Source organism: Microtus ochrogaster, linkage group LG1 (assembly GCF_000317375.1).
Source record: "Microtus ochrogaster isolate Prairie Vole_2 linkage group LG1, MicOch1.0, whole genome shotgun sequence".
Lineage (NCBI taxonomy): Eukaryota > Metazoa > Chordata > Mammalia > Rodentia > Cricetidae > Microtus > Microtus ochrogaster.
This window is the reverse complement of record NC_022027.1, coordinates 27,004,476-27,020,100: the sequence shown is the minus strand read 5'-3', so window position 1 is coordinate 27,020,100 and position 15,625 is coordinate 27,004,476. Positions and strand designations below refer to the sequence as shown.

General features: G+C 34.5%; 1 protein-coding gene across 3 annotated transcripts in view; it reads left to right on the top strand.

Annotated features, from left to right (window-relative positions):
* Gabra2 (gamma-aminobutyric acid type A receptor alpha2 subunit) overlaps positions 1-14,845 on the top strand; it is a 134,220-nt gene extending 119,375 nt beyond the window's left edge. For 2 of the 3 annotated variants that reach the window (XM_005359306.3, XM_013350814.2), the window contains 2 exons: positions 657-859; positions 12,915-14,845. In XM_005359306.3, coding sequence (XP_005359363.1) covers positions 657-859; positions 12,915-13,211 — 500 coding nt within the window. In that variant the 3' untranslated portion in view covers positions 13,212-14,845. Of the gene's footprint in view, positions 1-656; positions 860-6,031; positions 6,212-12,914 lie in introns of all 3 variants that reach the window. The other variant, XM_026785070.1, reaches the window with a different exon arrangement.
* Positions 14,846-15,625: the final 780 nt, after the last annotated feature.

The window sequence follows — 15,625 nt, the reverse complement described above, 5'->3', positions numbered from 1 at the left end:
TTTTTTTTTTTTTTTTCATCTTGGAATAGGGATTTGTGGTTCTTTTCAAATGGAGACTTCTATTTTACAAGTTCTGCTCTTAGCAGTTTGTTTTATTTCTGACATAATTGAAGTGATGTTACAAAAGAGCTCATACCTCTCCCAAACCACAGATAATTCCATACGTGCACAGCAATACTTACATTGAAAAAAAAAAGTGTTACAATCATAATCCCTCTGTAATTAGTGTACAGCTTTGCCCAAGTGCTTTTGCATGATTCATCTAAATTACACAAATCAATATCATTATGTGGCACTGTCGATGAGTTTTTAAGTCAATGCTGATGAGTAACAGGTCTCTCTAAAGGGTTTGTGCTTTGTCGTAATTTACAGGGCCATGCTACCATCAGTATTGTTTTTTAAATACCAACTGTACTGAGAGAAAAATGAAATCAGTATAGAAGAAAGTGAAAAATGAAGAATCTGTTTGGTGTCTCTACTTCCAGAAGTATTCTCATACTATCATGCTAAATACAGACATATCGCACTGTTCTCTAACACTTTGTAGTGGATACAAACGACAATGAAAGTAGCTCCCAGGGAAAGAAAAGAATGACTTAGGGATACACTCTCTTCCCACCACTGATTGTGCCTCTGGTTCCTGTCTTCTTTTCCAGGAGTGACAACTGTTCTAACAATGACAACACTGAGCATCAGTGCTCGAAATTCTCTCCCCAAAGTGGCTTATGCCACTGCCATGGACTGGTTTATCGCTGTTTGTTACGCTTTTGTGTTTTCTGCCCTAATTGAATTTGCAACTGTTAATTACTTCACCAAAAGAGGATGGGCTTGGGATGGGAAGAGTGTAGTAAATGACAAGGTAAGTGTCCGCTTGCTGCCCATTCAAGCTTGTCGCAGAATTCTTTGTCAAATTTGATATTAAGAAATTCAGTATTAGTTTTCAAAAGTTTGTTCTTCCTTGAAATCCTTTAAGGGTGCTTGCAGTGACACTTCTTCAAGGCACTCCTCAGTGTCTGTGGAGCTATTGTATGTTCACATGTGCTCTCTCTCTCTCTCTCTGCACTAAGTAAGGGTTCTTTTTAATTCTAATTTTTCATAGTGAAACTTATAGCTGTGTATTTACTCTAGCTCGTACAACTGACCAGTCAGTGTACTGGAACCCAGGTCTCTCTGTCCATAAAGTTCATGCCTTTATCCACCACAATACATTAGGATAGAACTTGGAAAGGAAAAGTAGCGCTTGTTTCACCTATTGAAGAATTTGATTCCGACGGTGGGTCAATGATTCTTTATGCATCCATGCTTTTATCATCCCTTTGTAGTAGTGAAGGTAGCACTTTATTTTTATCATATCATATGTAGTAAATATGTGGATACAGAAATACCCCAGCATTGTCAAATTTCTCATGGGATCTAATTATGTACAGTTACTATTAACTTTTAAGGTTATTGATACATAAATTTTCATGTTTCAAGTACTGAGGCTAATGGATATTTGTGTACAGATGTATCAGTGATTTCCTTTCTAATTGCCTAAGTTGGTTTCTGCTTTAGGATAAGACTTTGTACGTATTCTAATGTGCTATTAATATTTTTATTAGTGGTAGAAATTTGGACAGTTTCTTTAACACTAGATTATATGATTTTTTATAAAATTTGAGAACATTTGTTGTGATTTGATTATTGGTTTAGTTATTTGAATATATATACATATTTGCATATTTAATTTCTATACCATGTTACAGTTTATTGAAACAAATTTTGAATGTTACACTTTTTACACTTTTTCTTTGTTCTCATTTATAAGCTATAGAAATTCTAATTACAGTTGCTAGTTTATTTGTAAGTTGTATTTGTGCACTAGCAGAAGTAGTGATTTTATATTGAAAAGGACTTAATCAATTTTCTATGCTTAACTTCTGGTTGATTCTAGCGTTTCCATTACATTTTATTGTTGATTTGTGTTCATTTTACTTCTCATACAGTGAATAGCTTTTTATTTTATCTGTGTGATTATTTCTCTTTAACTATATTGGTTATACATACACTTTCTCCATAGATGCTGAGGTAGGATGGTGCACCACAAGCTCTTTTGAAGATGTTGTTGAGTAATTTTTATTATAAATATGGTAATACACCAATAAGAGAACCTATTGATCTTAACTGAAAGGTATTACAAGCTTTATGTTGGAGGCTTCCATCTGTACTCTATTCAGCTATATTATTAAAATGAAATTGGAGCAATAGTCCCGTAAGTTACTTTGAAAATAAGTAGGTGTTTAGAGTGGAAAGAAAACCAAGTAAAGTGCCAAGAGGTGACGTGACCAGCTGCCCAAATTTTAGGTGGAAAATAACAGTTTTCTTGATACATGTAATCTTTTGTTCTTTTACAGTCAGTTGTCTACAGGTTGTCCTTTGCTTTGGTCCTGTATAAATATAAGTAAATATGGTCATATTGTCAGTCAATATAAGGAACATCTGGATCCCATTCATTGTTTTATCAAAAGCAGAGTATTCACTTGATACATAAAAAATACTTAGAGACATATATTCATTCTGTGTGTTGTAAAACAAAAAATATGTACTTTTATCTGCCTAGAGTCTAGATTTTACATAAAATATTGTGAACAAATGATATTTAAGACTTCTTTTAAAAAACATTTAAAAAGTCATACATTTATGAATCAGCTTCTTTTGAGTCCTAGGAAGCTGATGGACCATTATACCGTGTTAGCCTCAGTTATGACATAAGTGAAGAAAATCTCATTGTAAAAGTGTATAAATTCTGTACAAACTCTGGATCAAAGAGTCAAATTCACCAGTGTCTGTTTATAGAGCCCCCAAGTACTTAAAAAATACCTTTGCCATTTTGCTGCCTCATTCCTATTTTCCTGTGAGGAGGTTTTGTTAACTTGCCATAAAAGCAAATGGGTACATCCCCCACCTTACATCATCACTCTGCCCACTCTCTCCCCAGATTCAGCTGTCCATTCACCACGCAGGCTCTGTGAAATGAGTTCTCCCCTGTCGCTTTGTTTTCCATCAGCTCTTAGTCCTCTGTACCCTGGAACTCTTTCCTTCACTGTCCCATAATTGTCTCTCCCTAATCTAATAACATGTGAGTTTTTCCACCTCCCCTTGGGATCATCACTGAGCCTTCTGCTTCTATGCTGAGGACACTGTCTTGGGTCCAACTCGGTAACATTTTCTCTTTTCATTAAGAAACGCTTCAGTAATGTCAGCATCCTTTGCTCACACCCTGGCAGCTGCCACAAGTTATTCCACACTGTGAAGTCCTTTGCCACAGTAAATATATTGAGCTTCTCTTGAATGCTCATGTTCCCCAGAGAAAGCCAAGTCAGACTTCTTTGATGCTTTTTTTGTGTGTCTTATTGTTTACAGTGTGGTTCTCAAATTCAAGGTTGTATTGGTAACTCTATACTAAATGCATTATCAGTTCATTTGCTGTCATAAATCATATAATCCTTGCTTAATATTGATGTAAATTTCAGTTTTTGAGGTTATTTCTGAGTACTTCTTTCCAACATTTTTGGGTACCATGAAAAGTTTAAGTATATGTGCTTTCTTGGTTTTTTTGGAAAAACTTTATCATTTTCTGTTAATGAATATTCGGACATTAAGTCACTAATCGTCATAATGCTGAAATAGCTATTTTAATAAATCATTTATCTATAGTCAATTGCCTAGTATCTTACATATTGTACATATTCTGTAAATATGGGATGAATTATTGAAGTATTACCAATTCAGAGATCTATAACAATACTCTCATTTACAGTTTAACATCTCATCTGTATTATAAACTGCATCTTTCATCTCCCAGCATATATGTACATATATATACTATATATGTAAGTCCATAAAATATATATGTCCACCATATTCATATATCCACTATATATATGTGTATGTGTGTGTGTGAATCACTCACACACACACCCATCTTATTGCCTAGTTGTTTTCCCCTGTCTCTAACATTGCAAACTTTGAGAACTGATTATGCATAAATTTTTCCAATCATTTACAAAATTTGTGATAAAATATCAAGCACTAAGACTGGAGAGAGGGCTCAGCAGTTAAGAACATTGACTGGTCTTCCAGAGATGTGGATTCCCAGCACCCAAAGGTTGGCTCATAACAATCAATACCTGTCTATAAAATTGTTATGACGAGACAATAATGTAATCATTAATAAGCATGGATATTGGCAGCCTCTGCCCCTGCCCGCACACCACAGGGGGAAAAAGCAAAGCCAAAAGAAGAACATCCAAGCCAAACAAAACAAAACAAAAACAAAAAATTAAACAAAAAACAAACATAAATTACTTCTTCATCTTTTCAATGTTTATGTCTAGGTACTTATCAGGAATTGATACCCCAGTCAGGGGCATGGCATAATGTCACATTACAACAAATGAGACTTTTTCAGTACCTGCACTAATTCATGCACATTATCCTTCCTACAAACTTCATGATGTATCTCACTATTATTTTACAGATTATTTGCTGTTTCCTACCTTTAATAAAGTTTTTTTCTCTAATGTACATTATTATCTTAAAGTTATCTGAAACATAATACACATCATTTAACTTGTCAGCTCTGTAATGAATTCCCTAGGATAGTGATTCGGGGTTAACATGGTGCAAATATGTGGTTTCCTTGTGGGTTTACTTATATGATGAATGACAGATAGAATTTTCTAGGAGTACTATGCATTTATTTGTACAAGCCTGTAAATGTTTTTAGTTTAAGGCTGAAAATTATTTTAGTAAAATTACTTGGTTAGGGACACACATTTCACAAATGTTGACTCTGAAATACAAGCTATCTAAGCTTAGTGCGCATATTACAACTTAACCTATTACCAATGACAATCATTTTCCCCCAAATCTCATTTGTCTTCATGTCTTTACTATTTAACATGCTGGATCTTCTTCATGTCATATCCTCTTTCTTTCGTTGGCTTAACCTCAAAGTTTGCAAACTTACATAAATAAATTGAATCCCTCTGTTTTCCCAGAGCATGAGGCACTAATTTCTTTTTATGACTAGATTAGAAAACTTGAGAGAATTAAGTTTTGTCTTATTAGCTATTGTATCTTGTGTCACCTAGCATGCTGTTAAGCATTACCTGACCTTAGCTCTCATTTCAAGCATTGTTAGCTTTAATTCAATTCCCTGACATTTTCACTCTTAAATCTGAGACAGTAAGCTCAAATTGGACAATAAAAGCATAGAATACACAAGATAATAAATCACATAAAATATAGATATAACAGTGTAGTACCCAAACTTATGGAATGGTCCATTGTCCTGTGATTCACTCTATTAATTTGTAGATAACATCACATTTTAAAGTGTATTTAATCGTTTTTTCATTTATAAATTTAAATTTGTATCTTATTTTGTGTATGGGTGTTTTGTCTACATTTATGTCTATGTGCCAGCAGTGCCTTGTGCCCATGGAGGCCAGAAGACGGCATGAAATCTCCAAGAATTGGAGTTACAGATGGTTGTGAGCTGCAACGTGGGTGCTGGGAATCGAACCCACATTTTCTGAAAGAGTAGCCAGTGCTCTTAATTGCTGAGTCATCTCTCCAGCCCCTTCTTTGTATTTTTTGACATTTTGTTATTCCAAAATAATTTTAGGTAATTTGATAAAGATCTATGTCATCAAATTATAACTATAATAAAAATATAAAGTAAAAGTAGAAAATGAGAATAGAAGAAAATTAGGTTCAAGTATTCTCTTTTAGCCGGCTAACTGACAGTTCACAGTTGTAGTAATTATATTTCACATTCTAAGGTTTTTACTCAGAAACTTTGTAAAGATGTTTGGGGAATTATGCTTTTAATCAAAAAAGACGAAAAATAATTTTTCATAAAGAAAAGAATTTTTTCCTGTATTAGAATCACTGTTATATTAGGATGAGCTGGGTGCTATATCAAATGATGTCCAATTTTTGACAACAAATGCTGTAATGAATTTTATATTAATGTCTCTTGTAGTCCCCTTCAATAAAATCTGAAGTCATTACACTAACACACAACTCAGTGAAGGCAATTCTTCAAGGAGCTAAACTAATATGGTCCAAGTATCTAGCTTTCCCATGGTCCAGTTTAAGCCAAGCAAAGCCTTTAGAGTACTTAGAGAAGCGGGTGGACTGTGTAACCTTCACACACTTTTCTGTAAGTATAATTTTTCTCAGTTAGGATGGTTAGTCAGCTAATGGTAGTATTATCTGGCAAGGGAGCATGTTGCCATTCTACAAGTACTGGATGTTCCAGTGACCATAAAAAAAACTGTAAGATGACAACATGGCATGGTAGAAAGAGCATACATTTGCCTTTGGAAATCTAGGTTTTTCCTCCATTTCCTGTTATATTGACTACTTGATAGGAGTTTTTATATGCTTACTCTAAGGACCAATATCTGAAACCACATGACAGTTATTTTCATTCAGAGGACATGTCTTCTGATTGGTACCCATATTTTAGCTACATAATTAGTTCAATTTTCTAGCATGTCATTTCTCTACCATGTAAAGGATCCCAAATGTGAAAAACAATTATGTAAAAACTTTTGTATTCAGCAATAAAGATTCCTCTAAATTTGACATTTTAAATATGTATCAACAGTCCCCAATAATATATTTAACACAAAACATTTTGAATCTTATAAAAACAATTTTGACTTCTGAATTTTAATATTTTTATTATTTGAAAGCACCATGCACATAAATTGATCTTATCCATTGATCATTCCTCCACCTCCCCTAAGTGTCCCTACCTTGTCTTTTTCATAGATTTATTTTCTCTTTTTTCTTAATGTTGTTATTAATAACCCCTTGCATCTAATTAGCGCTGCCTATGTGCACATGTGTGTGTGTGAGCCCATCCATTGAGGAAAGAGCAAGCCAGCAACAGGTACATAGGAAAGGGTCTGTCCATCCCTCACAGTGATGAGGTTGCTATATTTCTCTTTAGTTTCATTTTACTTCCCTGACAACGGAGCTGCCAACGTACTGTATGACTGTGTGATAGTTTATTGTTTTACCAAGAGCTTTATGAAAATGTACCATTTGTTGATTGATCACAAATCCCATCCCGATCCATTGTTATTTGTACACAGCCCAAACACATCTTGCCCAGCACCAAATATGATTCGAGGTTACTTGTTCTGTGCCCAGTCTTCCACACCTCCACATAGTGAAACTGTGTGCTTTGAGATAATAATGTAGAATTGTCAATATGCTGCTGATTTTATTCCTATCTATCAAAGTATTTATTATGTCTTATAAATCAGATTCCCTTACCTTGCATTTGAAATTTTTTACTTAACTTTTTTTTTAAAATAAAATAGAACCCTATCATTTTTGAGACTGCTTTGGGCCAACAACTATGCCAGAATCTCTGCAAGACATTTTGTGCTTCCAATCTGCTTATAATTAAATGTTTTAAAAAGAGGAAAAACATGTATTTGCTATTTTAGAAACTCATGTCATAGTGCTATGGGAAGATTTGGAAATGCAGCTTAAGACAAGCAGTTAGAAGGGATGCCTCACTGAGGATGACACAAAGCTTTGTCATTGCTAATATGGTACGAATTCCAGTTATCTGACTTGAGGATCAAGGCAGTTTAATTATGAGATCCTGGCTGAACTGTGGCACCATTCACAGGCTGAGGAATGTGCAGAGGTGGGTGCATTGGTCAACAAGTGGAGACTTAAGCTGAGCTGGCTTGACTACACCAAAACAAAAAGAAAGTGAAGTAGGGTGGTTGAGATTGCTAGAGATGATTTATTTTCATTGGTCCTCTATGTATAGGTCCTTGCAATTTCCTAAAATTTGTAAAATTTAACAGTTTAGTTGCCTTTATTTTCACAATGCTTTTTCTAGTTTAATACATTCTTAATTTTAATATTACTTTATTTAAAAATTTGCCTCTGACATCTAGCCTGGATTTGTATCATTCTGTTTTCTGCTATATTTCTCCAAGTGACAGAGAATGACTTACTCAGTATCTGTATATTGAAAAAAAACATATTAAGTTAGAGTATAAAGAATTAAGTAGTAGGAAGAATGAGAATTTTTCTAATTTTCTGAAGAATCAAAACAATATAGACACTCGGGAGGCAGAGGCAGGTGGATCTCTGTGAGTTCGAGGCCAACCTGGTCTACAAGAGCTAGTTCCAGGACAGGCTCCAAAACCACTGAGAAACCCTGTCTCGAAAAACCAAAAAAAATATAGAAATATCACAGAATGCCTTCCTGAAAATGAATTCTGTATAGTACAGTTAGCACAATAGGTTTTATTTTATAATTTCTCTTCAAGTGTGTTGGTATAAGCCAAGAATTAAATACTATAGTAAGCACAGTTGAGAGAGATCAGTGTCTTCTTAAATATCATTTGGATCTGTCTTAATTCACAGCCTGAATAATATTCAAATATCTCCTTATAATGACCTTGTTGACAGCAGTCAATATTGTACCAAATGAGGTACAAGCTTCTGGTAATCCTTTATGTGTGAATGTTCTTTGATAATATAGCTAACAAATTTATTTCTTAAAAACCATGAACAAAAGAATGGCAAATATAATGTATACATTATATGTTGATAGTACTTCCAAAATAATTTTATACTATTTTTTATTAATTCTTTGAGAAAGTCACACAGTATAACACGCATTTGATCATATCCATTCCGTATCTCCCTCCAATTTCTACTAGACATGCTCCCATATTTCCTCTGAAAGTGATGCCACACCAATTTTTTATTGTTTATATCCCATCATGTCCAATGATTGCTACCCTATGTGTATTTGTATGAGGTTACATACTACAGGATGGTCAACCAACCAGCGGCCACATTCCCAATAGTGCAGGACCATTGCATCTTTTAAAATCAGCATTTTGCGGGATTTCTCTTCATTTCCATAGCTCTAACATTCTTCCTCATCCCTCTTTGGGAATATTCTCTGAGCCTTGGAATGTCCCAATGTCCAGCACTCGTGTTCATTTCTTCTCAGCATTTTGATCGATTATGAGTCTCTGGATTAATCACTGCCCGTTGCCCAAAGGAATAACTCTAATGTTGAAAACAGTATGTAATTATGGGCATCAATATAAACAGTTAGAAGTCGGTTTGACAGTGTAATTGTTGATCTAAGTAACAGTAACTCCCTAGGGCTATGAGTTCTTCACCTGCTGACCCCAATTTAAACACCAAGCCTGAATTTCCTCTTGTGGAGCGTGTTTCAGATCCTATCAGAAAGTGTTTGGTTACCCTTATACCATCAGTCTGTTAAGTCAGTAGTGTAGTATATAGGGGCCAAGCTCGGTGAGAAACGCTTTTCTCCTGCACTGGACTGCATTGCTGCTTCCTTCACTATGAAAGCTAGCTGTCAGGGAGGAGTTCTCCTGGTCAGTGAGAATCTAATTTCATTAAAATGTCTGTGTGCTGTAAGTCTATCAACTCCACAGTATATTCCTCTATGCATATTTACTTTTAAACAAAGAACCATTTGAATTATTTATAAGCATACTTAATTTCAATGGCACTGAGAAGAACAAGATTCCCTTTAAACAAGATATCAGGAATGCTGTATACGCTGTGTCTAGGAGGAGAGGAGACAGGACAGACACCACGTGGATGGTCTACATATCATCCAGTGAACTGGTTAGAGTTCACCTGCCAAGAGATAGGATGTGCGACTGCCAGACTTTCATGCTGCTGACATGAAAATGGCTAAGTGTTTTGAAGGAAAACCAGCCATGTGTTTCATGCTTAGCCCTTCTCTGATTGGTGTACTTTAGATATTAAAGGTTTACTTTCTATAATGAATAAATAAGATTCATTTTTTTCTTTTATAGTTAGGACAATAAAAATTCCAAACACACACTAGAAATGCAGTTCTTTTTCTTTTTTTTTTTTACGAGTCTGCACTATTACGACAAAACAGACAAAAGAGCCAAAAACATAGCCAGGCTGATATTTGCTTAGTAACTACTGCTGGAGGCCTTTTATTCATCATTGATGTACATTTTGTACCTGTTTCTTATTTATTAACAATTTTACTATTAACTTTATATATTTTCAACTGGAAAAAGAACCTTTGGTAAAAATTAAAATATCCTTTCTATCTGTAAATGTAGGCAGAGGCTGCTTTTCGTTCCCAGCTGCCCAAACCTGAATAATCACAGAGGAACTATACTAATTGCAACACTGCTTAGCCAATGACTCTAGTGTATTCTTAACAAGCTCTTAAAATCTTGAATTAACCCACTTTTATGAATCTATGTATTGCCACTAGCCTTGTGGTTTATCAGTAAGGTTCTCTGGTGTCAATCTCCTTCAGCAACTACATGGTATCTCTCTGATTCTGCCTACTTTCTCCCTGCTCTACTGGAGACTGCTTATTCATTTCCTGGCTGCAAAGATGCAAAATAATTACACATAAACTATATTAATTACAACACTGCTTGGCCAACAGCTTAGGCTTCTTATTAAGTAACTTTTACATCTTAAATTAACCAATTTCTATTAATCTATGTGCTATCACAAGGCTTGTAGTTTCCTGATAAGGTTCTCTGTTGTCTTTCTCATCTCTCTGACACTGCCTACTTTTTCTCAGCATTCAGTTTAGTTTACTTGCCTAGCTTTATTCTGTCCTTCCATAGGCCAAAGTAGCTGTATTCATTAACCAATAAAATCAACACATATACAGAAGGACTTTCCACACCATGTAAAACTTTACTGCAACAAAATATATCTTTACATAACTGTCTTAAATATTATACTGTAATTTCTAGTCTAATTTCAATGACCCATTTCTATGATACTCTATCTGAGTCTTTCCATTTGGTGTTTTTGTAGACTTCCCTAAATACATAATAAATTATATAATAATAAAGCCTATGTGTCCTTTTATAAGTGATCATTGTCTAGATTATTATAGGTAACAATTACCACTCTACATCTCTTAGAGAAAATGATTTATAATGTGAGTATGGCATGTGTTATTTCAATTATATATTACAGAGAGCCAGTGTGGTGTTCTTATCCCTCTATCTTACTTTTATCAAACAGGAAGCTAGAGCGGAGAATGGCCAAACTCATTCTCTTTACATTCAATCAGATTATTTTTAATGGGGTTTAGACATATTTTACATAATAGCAGAACCAGTATGTTTTATGCATTTCCTGTATTTTTGAAAACTTTTTTGAAGATGGGCATAGTGATATAATCCTCAGCAGGGATATTTTAGGGAGAAATATTCCAATCCAAAAATGTAAACAAAATTTTCAAACAGAGAGTTGTTGCAAAGCTGATACCTCTAACTGCTGTGACTTTTTCCCCAACCATTTCACAGATGGGTGTCTTTGTCATATTTTATGTAGTTCTATAGTCTTCATTCCTAAATTAATAACATGGCACTAATGCTGAACTTGCTTCCTACAATTTAGGTAACTCATTGCTGGTTCATTTTTTTAGCTTGTAGATAAATCACATTATACTAATACTGTATAGTAAATACAGTATTATTTATATACTATATAATATAGTATATTTATTATATAGTATATTTATATACTATAATAAAATAATCATATTTTATTTTCAGTGTCTATTTATCATATATACGCTATGCCTACCCCCATGAAAGCTATTAATGTAAAGATTCATGTCATGTATCCTTATGCTGAAGTTACAAAACTCAACAAGACAAAGATACCATCAACCCTCATTGAATTTAGATTTTAATGAGAACATAAAATGTCAAATATTCACATGGTAAAGGAAGTGCTTATATACTTTAATAAGTGTTATGATAGACCCAAATTTAAGTACCCTGAGACTGAATATGTGAGGGACAAAGATTGTTTTAGGCTTAGTGTAAAGGCATAGCATTCCATGGAAATTACATTCAAATTCAGGGTAAAATACAAAAGGAAATTAGTCATGTGAAAAATTTGGTGAATAGAAAGAAATCTAAGATGGGGTATCCCGAGATATCCTAAAAAGAAACTGTAGAACACTAAAGTTATTCTGCAGGGGTTTGGATGTAGTGAAAATAAGAAGGACTGGTTTTAAAAGTGCTGTTTGTATTCTTTGGTCCTAGAACTTCTGTTGGAGAGATTTAAGAATAGGAATGTCGTGATGTAATTTGTTTCCAATGGTTCTCCTATATCTATAGTGGCTAAAGTCTTAGCAGTGTTTGGCCAATACAGAAAAACACGAAGAGAGATTGTTTGAAGCAAGTGATAGCAGGGGAGACAAGAGCTACTGATACCCACACTGGAGATCCTTCATTGATAAAACAAAAAGGGAAGGGGAGCTGAAGAGATAGAATTGATATCTTCTTACTACAGTAGTGTTTTGTAGATTTCTATCTGCATAGAGTCACAATTGTTTGCAATCTTAAAGCATTGCCTTACAAGTTTGCCATAATGTGGGTGGGAGTTCTGCTACCTGGAAAAATTTGAGATCATTCATTCATTGTTGATGATTATCGCTCTTCTTTAAGATCCTTACGTATTATGTAATTCTTCACTTAATAATTTAAAAAGTATATGTGAGTGACTTTTAAGAGTAAAAATATCAAAATTTTATAATTTTTTAATAAAAATTGCATTTTCTATCATTCATTTTCTATGTAAACATCAAAAATTTGTTCTCTGGGAAAATGGTGTCTGTATTATACTCTGAGATTTCTCACTCAATGATTTTTAGGACTTTGTTTTACTTATTCTCCCTAATTTCTTTTATCTGCAAATAAGGATGTGTATTTGAGTAACTTTTCTTTTTTTCTAGAATTTAAACTGCAGTTGGGAAATTATTAAGAATCATATTAAACCCACACTTTATTACTTTTTGTATTTCCCAATAGAAAAAAGAGAAAGGTTCCGTCATGATACAGAACAATGCCTATGCGGTGGCTGTTGCCAACTACGCCCCAAATCTTTCCAAAGATCCTGTTCTCTCCACCATCTCTAAAAGTGCAACGACACCAGAACCCAACAAGAAGCCAGAAAACAAGCCGGCTGAAGCCAAGAAAACCTTCAACAGTGTCAGCAAAATTGACAGAATGTCTAGAATAGTTTTCCCAGTTCTGTTTGGTACATTTAACTTAGTTTATTGGGCTACCTACTTAAACAGGGAGCCTGTATTAGGGGTCAGTCCATGAGTCTAGACATTGGTTACTTTTGGGCTATAGAAACATTACACACGATTTATTTTGCTATGTACAGTCTGACTAATAACTGCTAATTTATGTCCCAATATGTACAGTATGTATATAGTGGTAGAGCTTATCAGTAGACCTCCTAAGGGGACCTGCATTTGCTAACTCATGGAAATACAGGCAGAAAACATCCCTTGCCAAAAGAACTGTTGCCTTTTAAAAGCGATTTACCTTGGGATCTAGTTTAAAGGGGATTTCAGGTTATGCAATTTATTTTCTAATGTTCTAATTATGATAAAAGTTGAGATCCAGTGTCACCCTTTGTGAAACCTTTGAAATAGATATTACATAAGAAAGATATACTGTTACCTAATGATGATCAGAGATTAACATTGTCACCACATATGAGTTCTGCTGACTATCTGAACATCTGCACCTCTGATCTGATCCCTTCAGGAGTATTCAGAACCCCTGCTAGTGTAATGGAATCTTGACACACATAAGGAGAAAGCTAGAGATGTGAAAGCAGCTTTTCACTACTATGTAGAGTATCTCTAGCCATGTGCATATTACAAGCATGACAAACTCACGTAACTATGAATCACAATGACAGGATGTTGATTATGCTGAAATTTAATAATTAATGGAATGTCACGGCCGTTACATTTTTATCTTCAGAGTTTATTTGAACATAGTAACTGAAACCTAAAGCGCGCTACAATCGTAGATAACTACCTAACATGATAAAAAAGAAGATATGTGGACTTAGTCTTTTCAGGTATGTGTTGTCAGCTGTTTTTTTCTGGTGCTGGAGAGTGGGAGAAAGCAGCCATGTTGGCTGCGATGGAGCAAAGTTCCTTCATCTCAGATTAGAAAGTTGTGCCAAAAACTCCAAGCGATGAGAATTCATAGGTGTCCCAGGTCCAGATGCGCACTTATATGATTCTCTGCTTTCCTGTTTACTGCAAATTCTGCCTTAAGGCTTCTTCTCACTGGGACTCAGAAGCCACTAATCATAAAGGAAAGGGCAGTTCATTGGCACATTTTTCTGTCTGGAAAGCAGCTCTTTCGGATAAGAATTAATATAAATCTGCTTTTGTAAATTGCAACTTTAAATTTCATTGACTCGAATTTACAGCAGCTTTGTATACCAGAAGAGGTTTTGGTAAGAGTTGAACATTTTTAAATCACAACTTTAAAACATCATCAACAGATTACGGATTATGTCACATCACACATACACACACACACACACACACACATACACACATACACACACACACACACACACCACGTAGCTAAATTAGAAAATAAAAACATGATTTTCAATTTTATATAACTACTGATTCTTAATGGGTAAAATTTATTTCTTCTTTTAGTATTTAAAGATATTATTTATGCCCCTGGAATATGCTAAAGTTAAATGTGTTTCTGTCAAAACCAAATTACCTTTGACTGATATGTACATTAGCAGTTATTAGTTGACTTTGAAAATTAAGCGCAACTTCATGATGATGTTTTTGTAGAAACCTAAGTAGTCAAATAGTGGCATTTCTTGCAGTTTTGTACAGTATTTGAGTATAGTGCAAAACAGGTCTGTTCACAAAATCAATAAAAGGGGCATCTTCTGGAAATAAGCAAACTCAAAAAAATCTGCTGTTCTTTTGCTTCTTTCAAATTTTCGATTTTCTTTTCTAGTGAAGTTCTGTTACGTGGTTTGCATGATTGTATTAATACTAGGGCCACAGCTGCATCTTCGTAACGAAACTCGCTACAAAGACAGCCTTGACGACAAAAACTTCCTCACGCAAAGTAATTCATTAACCTTAATAAAATTATTACATGAGCCAATAAATGTATTTTGTTAATTCCCTTCCAGTTACATCTTCTCTACCATCTAAATAATTTTAAAATGTGACTATCATCCATCCAATGAAATAAAAGAAAGATACCCTCTTTTCTTAAGTACCTATATGCTGAAACATCTCTTGTGGTAAACATAGGGATGGTTGTAGCTGTGTGTGACAGAATGTGTTATTTGAAGAAAAGTTGCAAGATTCTTTTTGTAGTGTGTGTTACCAGTACTTTAAGAACAATTTCGGGTGGCTGTGGAGAGCTTGCAGGTTAAGAGTAAAGACTTCCCTTGCAGAAACTTGACTTCAGTTCCCAGCACCCACACAGTGGCTCACAAGTGCCTGTGACTCTATCTCCAGGAGGTCTGATACTCTATGCAAGAAGCCATGGGGACACTTAGATATATGTACACATACCCCACCCCACATAATTAAAAAATGAAAATGAAGAGTTGAAATTCCTGCCATGCCCCTTTACTCTCTGATTATAAGTTCTATATTATTATAAATATGTACATATGTAAAACTAGATCTAAATAATTTTCCGCAGGTAATCAGAAAAGA